This window comes from Mastigoproctus giganteus, chromosome 7, assembly GCF_048544385.1.
Source record: "Mastigoproctus giganteus isolate SK-2022 chromosome 7, ASM4854438v1, whole genome shotgun sequence".
In the NCBI taxonomy this organism is placed as follows: Eukaryota; Metazoa; Arthropoda; class Arachnida; order Uropygi; family Thelyphonidae; genus Mastigoproctus; species Mastigoproctus giganteus.
The window spans coordinates 86,289,089-86,304,962 of NC_143581.1; the positions used below are offsets into that span (position 1 = coordinate 86,289,089).

The window sequence follows — 15,874 nt, forward strand, 5'->3', positions numbered from 1 at the left end:
AACTCCTGGCAATGACCTCCTCGAGGTGGATGTTATCAAGAAATTTGCAACCTACTTCCCTAACACCATGCTCGTAACTTTCAACAGATGCCTAATGGAAGGCCACTTTCCTGCTATCTGGAAGGATGCATGCCTTAAATTCATCTTGAAGAACCCAGACAAACCACCTGAAGAGCCAAAATCTTACAGGCCAATTGCTCTCTTGCCAGTCTTCGGCACACTTCTGGAAAGGCTTCTGCTCAACAGGTTGTCAAAATTATATACTCTAAAGAAAACCTCGTTTCTCCACTTCAGTACGGTTTCAAAGCTGGCTGCAGCACTGAAGATGCTCTTCTTAAATTAATATCTACTGCTTCAAGCACTCAAGCCAAGTATGCACTTACCATTACAGTTTGCTGGAGCATTTGATCGGCTGTGGTGGCCAAGTATTCTCAGAAGATTCAGCCAAGCCAAAGCACCAGTCAACCTTTACAGCTGTGTCAAGGAGTACCTGAAACACCACCCTGTCCATGTTAGTACCAGGTACAAATCTGTCACTAGCCAGGTCTCCCGAGGCTGTCCCCAGAGCTCGGTCCTGGGGCCTTTCTTTTGGTCCATTGTCCTGGACGAATTCCTTGGGATGGACTTGAGGATGACCCATTGCGTTTGCTGACGATTTGGTTTTGGTGGTGCATGGCCACACAAGAGCTGATTTAGAGGAGCGCGCAAATTGTGCACTAGGCTCCGTAATTGGACGACCATTCACCGACTAAAGACCTCGGGAGAGAAAACAAAATCTATATTGCTCAAGGGAACGCTCCAACTACGAACACCACCGGTTATCAAAATTGACAACACCTCCATAAGATTGTACCCAGAAATCAAGTATTTAGGAATTCACTTGAAATATATGTCTGAGAAAATAAAAAAAAAAAAATACTCGGCCATGATCATCCGTATAAGCCGTACAGACTGAGGCCTTAAGCGCCAGGCTCTAGCCCTCATCTATAATGCCATATTTGTCCCAATAGCTTTCTATGGAGCCTCAGTATGGTGTATTAGGGCCTCCCTCGACCGAACTCGCCGTAAACAAGACTCAATACAGCGTTCTATGCCGTAACAAGGGCGTGCCGTACAGTAAGCACCCTAGCTCTACAGGTGCTAGCTGGATGTATAACCCTACACCTAGAGGTAATAAGAAGAGGATTGTATCAACGGTTGAAGAGTATTTCCACCGAAACAGCAGGCATCACTCTTAACCTTGATAACAACCAACCTCAAACAGGAAAGAAAGAGAATCTCTGAAATTATGCACAGGACCTCGCAAAAGATACGGGACACCACCAACAAAGGATTATAACCAAAAAGTTCATTCCCTCTGTGAACCTCATCAGTACAAAGCCTCGTCCCTGGTACTCACCAGGCCTCCATACTACATTTCTATTGACAGGCCACAGACCCTATAAAGGGAAGCTCAGATCCCTAGGTATTGAAGATGATCTACTGTGTCACTGCGGGGCTGAAGAAAAGTGGGATCATGTGACGTATCATTGCCATGAATATGACGAGTTCTGGCAAAGATTTGCTACAAAAATCAAAGATAATCCTCGGCAATGTGAGCACCTGATTATAATGGACGAGCAGGGCTGCACCGCCTTTACTGAGATTGCATAGTCTGTCTTCACTGCTAGACGGGTTAGTCACCCAAACACCACCCACTGAAGATCAAAACAAGAAACTTCCTGGATATGACAGTCCTCTCAGAGAGAGAGAGAGAGAGAGAGAGAGAGAGAGAGAGAGAGAGAGAGAAAACTCCTTCGTTCGGTCGTCCCAGGAGTGACACAACCTCGTTGATGCAAAATGGGATGGCCCGCGAGAATTCTTTTCTTTGGTCGGATTGCTGTTTCAAAACTTCTGATGTCAATGTTTGCTCAAATCGTGTCAGTGAAATTATTTTTGTAGGAATTTAATATCTCGTCCTTTATCTAAACCTTAGGTTTTCCAATAAATGTGCTAAAGTTGTTCAAGAGAAGAATGTTGCATATTGTAATTGGCTTGTTTCCAATTCTTCAGTTTCATTTTCTGCCTACACCAAAGCTCGCAACAATTGTAAAGCAGTTATTAATCAGCCCAAACTAGATTTTGAACAGACTAAGAGTATAAAACTTGCTTCTTGCCCTAATGGTAGCCGAGCATTCTGGTCTCTTGCCAAAGTTATTGGCTGCAACTTTTGCCCATCTCTGCCAAAACCAGATGGTTCTATTGTCACATCAGCCAAGGATTAAAGCTGACCTGCTAGCATCCCATTTTAATTCCAACACTCATGTATTAATGATCTTGGTAAAACAACTCCCACCATTCCGAACACGCTCCATTTAATGCCTCCTGTGGTCTTCCGTCAGAAGGATTTTGACGAATCTTGATGCTAAGAAAGCTCTAGGTCCTGATGGTATTTCTCCACTTGTGCTCAAAACCTGTGTTCCTGAACTTACTCCAGCTCTTTGCCGCCTTTTTTCACTTTCTTATTCCAAAGGTGGTTTTCCTTCTGCTTGGAAATTTGCTCATATCCAGCCAGTTCCTAAAAAGGGATGACAAATCCCTCCCATCCAATTATCGTCCCATTGCAATTATTTCTACTCTTTCAAAAGTAATGGAGAAATCAATTAACCGCCAATTCTTAAACTACCTAGAAACCTTCCGTGTGATCAACGATCGTCAGTATCAATCCACTGGTGATATTCTGGCTTATGCTACCCATTTATGGACAAATTCAATGGAAAAGGTTCGGTGAAACACAAGCAGTTGCTTTTGACATCTCAAAGGTTTCCGATCGTGTTTGGCATAAAGTTCTTCTAAACAAGTTTCCATCTTATGGTTTGCCAACAGTTTTTTGTAATTGGTTATCCAAGTTTTCTCTCTGCTCGGTCACTGAGGGTGATGGTAGATGGCTCTCTGTCTTCTAACTTCTCCACTATTGCTTGTGTTCCCCTAGGTTTTCTTTCCCCCACCCTTTTCCTCTTGAATATTAACGACTTTCTTCCATTGACTGAAAATCGTATCCATAGTTTTGCTGATGATAGCACATTGCATTCCACTTTCTGTTTTGAGAAACCTTGCCCTGCTCAATCAGCTTCAACTTCTCGAATATCCGCTACCAATTTCTTAAATGCCGATCTCCAAGGTAATTCTTCAGTGGGGCAAAGACAAATTAGTTGATTTATATCCTTCTAAAACTCAGTCTCGTCTTATTTCTTGCAAAAAGGATTATTCTGCTCCTATGCTTAACGTTGGTGATACAAAAATTTCTAGGAAAGATGATATATCTTTTGGGATTACCCTGTCTTCTAATCTCTCTTGGCACAAGCACATTACAAATATTACTTCCTCTGCAACTAAAAAACTTAGTTTTCTCTTTTACTCTCGGCATTACTTTTCTTCCAAACAACTGTTCACTCTGTATAAATCACAAATCCGCCTTACCATGGAATATTGTTCCCACATCTGGGGCGGTGCCCCCAAAACCTCTCTCAGGCTTCTAGATTCCATTCAGAAGAGGGCAGTGAATGACTCTCTCCACTCGATGTCTCATAGACGTACTATTTCTGCTGAATGCCTTTTGTACAGATTCTTCCATGGGCACTGTTCTTCTGAATTGGCTTCTATAATTCCCGCTCTCTCTCTTTAAAAACAGTACGAGCACGTGCCACCAACATCCATTTACTGTCCAACTTCGAACTCACAGAACCAAGTTTTCATTTTCCTCGTTTATTCATTCAGCTGCCGTTTTCTGAAACAACCTTCCTTCATACGTATTTCCTGAAAATTACAGTCTACAGAAGTTCAAGTCCAATGTCAACAAATATCTTCTTTTATCTTCTGAACCTCCAACCCAAGCACGGTACTAGTACTATAGGTTCTAATACCTCTCGTGTTTGGGGTTCACATAAAGAAAAAAAAAAAAAAAAAAAAATGCAAATTACCACTGCTCTTCGGCATTTTATATTGCGATCTATGTGGTATAGTCCATTACCGGTGGGGTGGTCATAGTTCAGTGATCACACTGTATATGAACGTGTTTTCGGGCTATTAAAAAAAAAAAAAAAAATTGGAATTAGGGATTCTAATTCAGAAGAACTAAACCAGCGGAAATACTCGTCGAAACGCCGTGCGATTGGGAGTAAAGTAACTTCTTAAGTGCGGGGTCGCTAATTAACACGAGTGTCCTCTTTTGGATACAGTCTTACAGTGTAAACCGGCACCGTCTGTGAAACTCCTGAGGAATATCTCACTAAAATAACAATCGCAGGTTAACTGTTAATCAATGATTAAAAATCTGAAATTTTTTCTACCTTCGTAAATATAGTAAAATTGGTGTGGTTTTTGAGGTGATTTTTATGATTTTCTCAGGGTAACTGAGCACGGGAACTTGTCAGGTTTCCTGCTATCCCGTTTGCGACTATGGGGGGGGGGGGGCGCAGATGCTACGAAGTTTCGAATTTCTCAATTATTGCCCATCACAGGGTTTGACAAGTTATCAGTATAGATCTAATGTACAATTCGATGTATACTGGTGTGTGTGTGTTATGGGTGTTTAATGGCGCATAAGATATCGCCCCCTACCCCATCGAGATGGGGTAGGGGCGATAGCTTATGCGACGTACATTGATTGAATTTTGATGTAATTCCATTTCAAGCGTCTCCGCAATTAATAATTTGGTGTAATCAAGTTGGATACTCATTATTTTTGCTTCGTTGAACAGAAAGGTGTGGCCTTTATTGATCACAAGTTCCGAAGCAGAGGAGCGGGACGAAATGCCCTTGGATCCTGTGCAAAACTTGTGTAAGGTGTATTGTTGTCATGCGGCACCAAGGGTTTCCCCCATCTCCGCGTTGCTTTCTTTGTGGGTGTACCAGTTTGCTGGGAATGCCAGAGGTTTAAAAGTGTGTGGGTATTGTACCTGTATAATGTCGTGCACCTTGTTCATCTGGTCATTTAGCCGCTGTACTCCTGCTGGAGCCCAGCATTGCTCCACCTTCACCCCGTGAAGGCAAACCAGAAATCCAGTAGACTTAAGTTACTCTGGCAGGTCCTGCCGCGTAATTTCCTGAGATTTCGGCAGCTAGGACCTAAAAAAAAAAAAAAAACTTATGTACACATATAAGAACATACATATATATGCACATATACACAACAGTGATACATATATAGAAATATATACGCATCCATGCAGTCGTAATTACTTTGGATGTTTGCATACAGCACGTGTGCATGCATTCATATGGCAGGAGCAGGGCAGTGCGTGGGATAATTAGGCCGAGACTGGGCGAAGATTATTTTTGGGCTAGATTAAATTTGGTATGTAAGGCGTTCGCGTCGTGTATAGGTAGTGGGGGAGGGGAGGCAGAAGGTTGGGGGGTAAAGGCAGAAGTATGGGGGCGACAGAGGAGATTCCCCCAAGTGGTCAGTGTGGCATGCCCATGCCTCACCAGAAGGAAAGGTGGGACAGCAGGGGGGGGCAAGGCGACTGGTCATCTCGTCTCCCTGCCAGGAAGGGGTGTTAAAGAAGAGTCAGGCTCCGGGCTAGCCGAGTGGGTAAAGTACCTGCCCGGCAACCCAAAGGTCGCGGGTTCGATTCCCGCCTCGGGCTTGGATCAAAGTACTGCAAAAACCTTGGGAGGTGCAATATGGCCACAGAAGCCGATGCGCCAACAACTACCAAATCAAAAAAAAAAAAAAAAAAAAAGAGTCAGGCTAGTGCTTGGCTCAGGCCGCCAGAATGGCTGCTATTCGTCCTTCATTCAGTTTTTTTGTCTATTTTCATGGTTGCTCGGTAGGTCGTCTTTGGTGTTATGCACATCTTGGCTTCTAGCCATTATGTGGCTATGGCTAATGTGTGTGTGTGTGCAAAACTTATGTAGGGTGTTTTTGTAAAAGGCAATGTGAATCCTGCCATGTTGTATATTTTTTTTCGGACAGAAACGGGATCTTCCAAGATGATAATGCGCCGTGTCATCGGGCCCGCACTATATACGAGTGGTTCGAGGGTGGGGTGATTTTGATTGTCCTCCGAATTCTCCTTACCTCAATCCAATTGAACAGCTGCAATGTTTTCAAACAGGAAGTGAGGCGTATGGACACGCAACCGTCATTTATTCCAACTCTGTGGAAAGCCTTGCAGACAGCATAACTGCAAATCCCTACGGGCGTCTTCAGACATCCAGTGGAGTCAATGCCTAATTGAATAGCAGCTGTTATCCGTGCAGACGGTGGCCCAACACGCTATTAGGCAAGTGTTCACAATTCGATCACTGAGTATATATTCCATCTGCCCCAACGATACTGTTCTATTAGCTTGTAGATGTTCAGAATATTGAGGAGGTTGGTTATATGGAAGGAATTGAGGTTCGAAAGTGGATGGATCACTGTTCAGTGTCAGTCTTAATTTTGTAGAATGGCAGAGAGTAAGTTGATGCCACTGAGACTTGGGCAAAAGTTTTTCCCAAGGCATTTGCTATATCCAGAGGAGCGGAGAGTTCCGGCCCATTCCCGTTCTAGGAAAGAACAGGGGAAGTTATTGGTTGCAACTTGCCAAATTTTCATCCATATCAATCTGGAGTCAGTGTTTCTATTAACATTAGATGCAAACCAAGTCCAGTATTTCTTCTTGCCTTGTCTTCGAGTGAAAGGTGCTTTTGCCCTCAGCTTCTTATAGTTAATAAGATTAACTGTGGTTAGGGGTCGACGAAATAAATTCTACGCTTTTATTTTATCCATTCTTCGCTTTCGTGCATTTTTCATTCTACCAATAATTAAAAAGCCATCGGGCTAGGGGATTTGATAATGGAATTGAGCATTTAGCTGCAGATAACAAGCACGATGTGATATACTTCGTGACTTCATCTATGGTTTGGGTTGTAGTCGTATAATTTTCTTGTCCAGCCTGATAAATAGCTGAAATGACTTTTAAATCAATTAGCTTAAGAGAATGGAAAATGGATACTGTATCGGGGAACAAATCGAGAAATAAATTGCAGATGTTTGTCCAAATAGCAACTGGCATATGAGTATGCACGCCAGTATTAACAATGGAAAGGTTTTTCTTATTCTGAAAGGCTTCAACCAGTCGGCCATGTCTACCTAATTTAAGGGATCCCAGAAGGAGTGGTGACTGAAATACCCTAGCAGATAGAGAGGGGAAGGTAGCTCTCCAAGAATTTTTGTAAGAATAGGTATGATTTAGTGGGAGATAGACTGAAATTAGTGTTAACGCAATCTGGGTAATAAGACGACCAGCAACAGCTTTAATTTGGATTTGAATAGCGATTTGGTTGGTCGGGATCTGTGAGCTGACCAAGAAATCCACACCACCACAAGTAGCATCCGATGTATTTCGGTCTCGTCGATAGATAGACTAGTTCTTTATGGAAGCAGAAATTTGAAAAGTTAAACAGATTTCCTGCAGACAGAAACCAACTGGAAAGTAGCGATTAATTAAGTCTTAAATATCGTCACTGTTGCAACGAAAGCTTCTACAGTTCCATTGAAAAATAAAAGGCATTACTAGAATTTAGTAGAAGCTGTATCTTACTGCTTTTTCACTGTGGCTGGCTTATGGCGTTCAAACTTCGGTTTGTCTCTTTTTTTTTTTTTTTTTTGAGAAGAAATCGGTGTCCATATCTTCTTGCATGTATATTTATAGAATCGAATCTTCTTGATGATAAGTCATCTGTATCCACAGATGTGCCTTGAATATTCTTTGTCGAATTCCAACTTAAACTATGTGGTGTAGTAGCAATCACTGGAGGAGATGTAAGAGGAACATTACTTGGCTGGCCAAGTGCTTAGGAACGTTGGACTGTTGCTGAGAGAGCGCAGTCCGAGCCCTGTCGGAGATTGATATGTTTGAAGGATATTGATATGTTCAAACAGTGGCACTGTTTGATGTTTTTGTGCAATATTGGCATAGGTACGTTTGGGCAAACTTTTAGTTACCTTGCTTCCTGGTAACTTATTTATTTTGTTTTTAACATTATATTCTACAATTTTTTTTTTTTTTTCCAGTTTCCATCTTGTCACATGCCTTAGAAAACGCCTTTACAGTTGGGACAGGTCATTTCTGTCACCAAACAATCACTTTGAATGTGATCGGAGGATCCACAGTTGGGAGAAACCGGGTTTCCTCTGTACGTTGTTCAGAGCCGCCTCAAAATTTTTGAGAGGCCCTATTCAAGAATTACTTTTGGGGCCCTAGGGTCATGTGCAAAACTTATTCGGAGTATTTATTATTATTATTATTTTTTTAATTTTTCAAATTTTACAGTAACTAAGACAATTAAATAATTTTATATTATACTGAATCAAAATTTTAAATAAGAATAATATTTAATACATTAATGAACAATATTGTGTTGCCCATTTGAGAGCGGGGCCCTGTTCGACAGAATGGCCATGCTTTTGGCACTACTAACATCAAGGGACTGAAAGCGTAGGGACGAATACGGTAAAGTAAATAACCTGCTTTTACGATGAGAGTAGGTTTGTGATATTTAAAGGTAAGAATAATACCTTAGAATTAATCATAATTCGTTGGACTCCAATTCCATTTTGTTACTGAAGCTCAGTTAAATATTTCTTCCTCCGTGATATTCAACAGATCCCAGCTAGATATAACATCCTTAGACCTATTTAGCGTTGCACGGGGTGATACTTTTACTGGAATTCAGCAAAATTCTAACTTGCAGGAATTTCTCCGAATGCCTGTGGTTTATAGTTTCCACTAATAGGTCTCCTGGTTGCAGTCATTTATCCGGTTTAGATCCTGCAATATTTTCCTGTTGTTTCTGTATAAGGAAGGGAGATAATTTACTTAGAGGATGATCTGAAACTGAGTACAATATGAAAAATGCTTGAAAATCTGTTGCTGAGGAAATTGTTTTTAATCTCTTGGATTGAGATTTATGATGGTCGGATTCTGTCTCCGGCTGAGAGCTTTTGCGCTCTAAAGGTGGAAACGCATTGTGATCTATATCTGCTCCCTTTAGCCCTTGGTAGATTAACTTTTCTGCCAAGGTTTCCGGCGCCCCACCAAGCGCAAGAGCAATACCACTAGTGACAAATCGCTGATAAGTCAGGTTTAGTTAATAAAGAAATTAATAAATATACTAAGAAAAGAAAGGTGGATTTTATTCCTGCGTTCTTGAAACCTTTTAAATAGAGAACCACTTACAGTGAGCTGAAGAGAGAAAGGCACTAGAAATAAAACAGAACTAAATCATTCAGAAAGATTTGTGTCGCTCAAGAAAATCGCGTGGCACTCGGGACCAACTGGCATAACATTATTTTTATTTATTTTTTTTTTAGAAAAGTGAAACTGCATTGATATCAGATCTGTCGTTTCTAATTCGTGTCAAAGTATGAGTGATTTGGGCTGCATGCTTTGAATAAGAATATGGTTTGCTGTGTTCTATTATAGAGAGGACAGTCAACTATGATATGATTTTTCAGATACTCATGCGTTTGTTCTATTAACTGCGGAAATCAAAGCTTAAGAAAAGGGTTTTTGCTTGCCTTAATTTTGACGACGTTTATATTTTTAAACAGATAAAACAAAACTTGATGATGTGTAGTTTTTAGAACATAATACTGAATACTGTAGTATGAAAAATTCCTAAATAAGGAGTGTTAACGTTATATTTTACTTTCATATAAGTACAGCATAACAATATTACTTTAGACTAAGGCGCATTTAGGGCTAGAGCCTCAAGCTGCGAACAAATTTAGACTATGTATATAAAGTGCTTAGCATCATAATACACAGCCATTTCTGAATAAACAGAAAATTTTTAAGGTGGCATCGTTTTAGGTTATATCTCATATTGTGAATGCCTTCACAACGAGTTGCCATGATACTGCACTACTTCGAATAAGTAACGCTTCACCTAAGGAGAAGACTAGTGTTACTTATTCTCAGATAGGTACCACCACCCAGACAGCACTGTTTCAGGGCTATTTGGCCCTTCGTCAGTGAGTGGGTAGGTACCCAAGTGATGCAATGATGGCAAAAACAGTTATGAAGTATAACTCCACAATATGAGAGATGCCTGATGGTCACCATCAGGCATCTCTCATATTGTGGAGTTATACTTCATAACTGTTTTTGCCATCATTGCATCACTTGGGTACCTACCCACTCACTGACGAAGGGCCAAATAGCCCTGAAACAGTGCTGTCTGGGTGGTGGTACCTATCTGAGAATAAGTAACACTAGTCTTCTCCTTAGGTGAAGCGTTACTTATTCGAAGTAGTGCAATATCATGGCAACTCGTTGTGAAGGCATTCACAATATGAGATATAACCTAAAACGATGCCACCTTAAAAATTTTCTGTTTATTCAGAAATGGCTGTGTATTATGATGCTAAGCACTTTATATACATAGTCAATATTACTTTAATAATAGGAAAAATGATCCATTCTATTTTATTTTTCTAGCTCTACTCTGCGAGGGATGTGTTGCAGTAATGAAAGGTAAATACTGATATTGATATACAAATGTTGCCTTGTAAATGTACATCATCTCATGGACTAGATCAGAGGCATATTCTAATTGAAACACTTTAATAATAAATACGTTGTAACCTAGTTATTAATGTATTAAAAGCTTCTTTTTTTTTTAAAGTAATTATGCAAGTATACCGTTGATGTTAAACAGATTAGCTGTTCTTTAGTTGACTGCTTATTCTATGTTTTAGAACTCCATAATAGACTCCGTGATTCATCTGGCAGCAAACGTCGTGTAGCGTCTACTTTGAACAACCTATGTGAGCTCAACAACTTCGTGGTCTACACTTTTAGTCCTCCAAAGATGATAAAGGCATGCAAATATATTCTCGGTAAGTATTACGAATTATTTGTTTATGAAGGATCAGTAATAATCAACCCCGGTCATGGCAAAATAATGCTTTTTTATTTTTACGGAGGTATGAAGGTCGTGTCTTTTTATTAATACGGAGCTGTTGTTATGGGATTTAAGGCGCATCAGCAGCTAAGACCATATCGCGTGTGTTCTGTGGTCGGTTTGTTGTTTGCTGGACGAAACACCAGAGTTTCGGAAAAAAATAACTATGCAACGCTCTACCGAAATCGACTAACTCAGCCAAGTTTTGAAAAAGACCCATAAAAATTCCTCGTGTCATTGACAGAATTCGAACTCGGGTCTTTTCCACCCGGTGTGGGGTAGACGGTGATTATATCAACTGTGCTACCCACGAGAGAAAATATGGAACACAACTTTGAAATAATACGAGACTAAAGCTACAAATCAGTGGACACCACAAATACCAATCTAAATTGTAGTACAAATATGTTTTGTTGCAACAAATCAAGAAATTAAAATATACATTTAAAAGTTCAAAACATCAAAGGCACCGTGATCCCACATCCTGAAAAGTATTTCGTATCTTATCATCTCTAAGTTGTGCTTCACATCGCTATTCCTGCATCAAACTAGACAAAAGTGAAACAAGTCGAAAATTTCTGTACGTTTAAATGGCGATGTTTAGTATTTATCTTTCCTTTGGATTAAATCTCCAACTGTATTATAGAGTTTGCTATTGTACTCCTCTCTGTGCTCGAATTTTGTAGCTTATACCGATGCATTAGAAAAATACACAATTATTATTATTGGATAATGCCTGGTGGATCCCAGCTGTTTAATTTTCTCAAAAAGGTTTCTTCTTTTTTTTACCGTAGTGGTCTATCGTCATAAAGACAAGTATTGTGACCATAAAATAACACAATTTATAGACACAATATAATGACGCCTCTTAGTCTTACTTGCTTAACCCGACATCACGATCTTTGTCGTACATGACCTTTCTCTATTCTTTGGTGAGCCGGATTTCAGTCTTTCAAATCACTGCTCCAACTAAAAATCCGGATGTGAAGTCCACTTCTTACAGGTATCTTTAACTTCATCTTCAGTGTCCTTCAACATGATTACTTCCTCCAGAAATTTCTTGAATGACCTCTTGCAAATTTCTGGGATACAGACTGAATCAAGAAACTAATGAGAAGTATGGCAAGACAGGCTACAAAACTAGCTACGCAGTTTCTCCATCTGTGAATAAAAATCTACATTATCGAGGATCAACAAGGAACATTCTTTGGCGCAATCATCAGACTTCAGTCTCGCAGCGCTGAATTCCAGGATCAAAGTGATGTAAAAAAAAAAAAAAAAAAAAAAAATTCAGTCAAGGAATACCTGCTGGATAAATATGCGGACGCTGGAATTTTCCACAAAGTGAAATTGCCCCTTGTGTCGCGGCCTGAAAGGTCTCATATTTTTAATGTCCGAGTGTTCTGAAGGACAGAATGCCAAATGAATGCTGAAGGAGAAAATACCATCTGTCTTTCATCGTGCCTTCTAGGTAAACGCCATAACCATCTGTAAATTTCAAATTCATGTGTTTTGTAAGCGCTTCAAGTAGCTGCCTGAATAATAGTTTCCTCAAGGGTTTGATCACAAGTCGTCTGTATGTTTTATATACTTGTAATTACCACCAGTGCTATAGTCGCAAAATTAGCAGGAAGTGGACTCTACGAATGTTACGAAAAGCAGAGAATATACTGTGCATATCAGGCTCTTATTAATCGAATTCCAAGGGTATACGGCGTATTAATAAAATAATGTGTGTGTATTAATAAAACTAAGTACTGGCTAAAAATAAAATTCTAATAAATATTTTAATAATATTTGTTTTTTCAAGTCTTTCAAATCTAAAACCAGAAGGTATATGCTATTCACCTAAAAAAAATCCAGAGAATATACGGCGTATACCCTCCACTACAGCCCTGATTACCGCTCTTTGCGCCTTAGAATATCATATAGCCTTTTTAGCTATCCGCCCCACCTCGATACTCAATCACATGCTTCATGTTCTTTGACTCTATTTGTAAGCTATACAGTACATACAGCAACGAATACAGGCTAATAAAACGGAAAAGATACGCGAAACATCTCTAGATGTAGTCAAAGTGATTGTTATCAAATTTTTTTCATCGTATCACTGCGTGTTGAGGTTTTAGTATTTACTGAAATTTTACTGTCCATCTATAATAAATTGTTCACCAGGCTTCTGTTCGTTAAAGCCGAATTGAGGTCTAACTGCACTACCATTATTGTTATCAAACTGTTGCATTCTTATATTACTAAGTTTGGAACTACAATATGCTAATCGTGTAATGCTGTATAGCAAGAGATAGGTATGGGTATGTTGAGGGTCTAAAGGCTCCTGGGATTTCTCCAATCTCCGCGTATGTTCTATGTATCGAGTGACAGTATCCTGTCAAAGCCAGAGATTTTAAAAGTGTATGGACCATGTGTTATGTAGTGTGTTGTGCCCATTGTTCATCCGTTCTGTTAGCCGCCGGGCCCCTGGTGGGACCCAACGTTGCCATACCCAGCCACAGGAAGGCCCACCGGGTGCACCATTAAGACAAATCTACTCTGGCAGATCCTGCCACCTACTTTCCTGATATTTCAGTGGCTAGGACCTAAGAAGTAAAATATGAACGCGGTCTATTCTGCAATAACTTTAGAAATTTCTCTAGATGGAGTTATGCGCTGGAAATATCAAGCTTGGAGACCTAACAGGTCGGGCAAGAATTTTGGTGTTACAGTATTTAAATTTGGACGTGTGGGGCAGACGCGGTGTGAAGTGAAAGATGGTTAAAGTGTAAAGTGTAAAGTGTGTTTAGGGTCAAACGGCACCAGGGGTTTCCCCCATCTCCGCGTTGCTTTCATTGTGAGTGAACCAGTTCGCTGGGAAATGCCAGAGATTTAAAAGTGTATGGATATTGTATATGTGTAATGTCATGTACCGTTGTTCATCTGGTCGTTTAGCCGCTGGACCCCTACTGAGGCCCAACGTTGCCCCACTTTCGCCCCGTGGAGGCAGACCAGGAAACACCAGTAGACTAAGATTTACTCTGGCAGGTCCTGCCGCTTAATTTCCTGAGATTTCGGCGGCTAGGACCTAAAAAAAAAAAAAAAAAAAAAAAATATATATATAAAAATAAAAAATAAAAAAATAATAAAATAAAAAGAGGAAATGAAAGTTAAAAAATAAACTAAGATATATATATATATATTTTTTTTATTTTTTTTTATTTTGGTAAATTCTATGGGGAATAACGCTAAATTTTTGAAACGCCGAGTGTATGGGCAAAAAACGTAATTTGGAGATGATTAAATCAATTCCGATGTGTAGGGCATTCGCTTGCGTATGTGCAGGTAGAGTGGGTGGGGAGACTGAAGTCTGGGGGGGGGAAAGACAGAAGTATGGAGTCGAGAGAGGAGGCAACTCCAAGTCACAGTGGGGCATGCCCATGCCCCACCAGAAGGGAAAGTGGGAATGGTGAGAGGGGGATGAGACAGTAAGACCGTCTCCCCCCCCACCGGGGATATGGGTATTAAAGATGAAGGAGGCTAGGGTGCCCTCTTAAATTCGCCAAATGGCGTTTGGCAGCTGTGCTGCGTTAAGTCTCTTTTCTTCAATATTGAGCCGGTTTCAGTCCAGTCGCTCATGGGGTAAGCGCCGTCCTTGTGTTTTTCACTCACTTGTCTCAAGGTTTTTCTCTGTAGTAACTCTGTTGGATAGTATTTTATGGTCTTGTACAGTTTAACTTGTGGTGATCTTTCTTCAGACACGATTTATGGTAATTAGCAGTTTTCTCCTCTCGAAGAGGTCCTGCGCATATTGAGAAAGTGCTCTGTATTCCTCTTCTGTGTCAATGAAGTGGGATTCCAGTCCTTTCGGAAGGTAGTGTATCTTTGTGATCAGGATGCCTCTGAGATCTTCGTATTCTGGGCAGTCGTAGACCAAGTGGTTCCAGTTCTCGATCTCCCCACATGTGCAGTTTGGGTCCTCAACAAGGCAGAACCCGAGCAGCTTCTCCTTAAAGGGACCATGACCAGTAAGGAGCGAAGTCAAATGCTTCCCCGGAAAGTACCAGGCTGGTTGCTTGGGATATATTTTGCTGAGGTTGGGAAGGAATTTTCTTGTGATTTCTCCTTTTGTTGTATCGGTCCATCTTTGTTGCCACTCCCGAAGTAGGTAAGCCTGTAATCGGACTTTTTCTGTTTTTGTACTACTCGCTGGGTCAATTATGAAATCCTGGAAGGTGGCAGCAACCCCCCTGGCATGCAGGAAGAGCAAGCCAGCTTTTACAGTCTCCAAATCGAGGGGGAGCGCTCCAGCAAGCACCTGCAACGCTGGTGTGCTTACTGTTCTGCATGCTCGTGTGGTTGTTAGTAAAATGGTCCTTTGTATCGTATCCAGAGTTCTCCTATTGACTGCAAGCGTCGTTTTGCTGTACCACACTGCAGCAGCATAAGTTATCGCAGGGATGAAGGTTGCCTTATAATACAACATTAGTGCTGTTTTTTTTAATCCCCAGTCTTTTCTCGTAACCCTCGCCACCAGTGCCGAGTAACGTCTTATCTTCGTCCTTATATATTGTAGGTGAGGTTGAAAGGATAAGTTTTTGTCTAGGATAACTCCTAGATATTTCATTTGGTTGGCAAGTTTAATGGTCACACCTTCTATTTTAATTTGGGGTGGGCGCCGTATTTGCAGGGTTCCTTTTAGTAGAATAGTTGTGGTTTTCGTCGGTGAAATTTTTAACTGGTTTCTTGTAGCCCAATTTTGTATTTTCTGCAGAGCTTGGTTTGCGGTAGTTTCCAGTTGGGCTCTTGAGTCAGCCTCAATGGTAAGAATAAGGTCGTCTGCAAAGGCCTGGGCTCCGATCAGCCCCAGGTCCAGGTTCAGGAGCTCATCGAGAACCATATTCCAAAGGAGTGGCCCCAAGACAGACCCCTGCGGGCAGCCCCTGTA

General features: G+C 40.8%; 1 protein-coding gene across 1 annotated transcript in view; it reads left to right on the top strand.

Annotated features, from left to right (window-relative positions):
* Nucleotides 1–15,874, top strand: part of LOC150083043 (uncharacterized) — a 41,053-nt gene that overhangs the window by 6,521 nt on the left and 18,658 nt on the right. The window contains exons 3-4 of the mRNA XM_090378369.1: nt 10,470–10,505; nt 10,730–10,870. Coding sequence (XP_090234495.1) covers nt 10,470–10,505; nt 10,730–10,870 — 177 coding nt within the window. The remainder of the gene's footprint in view (nt 1–10,469; nt 10,506–10,729; nt 10,871–15,874) is intronic.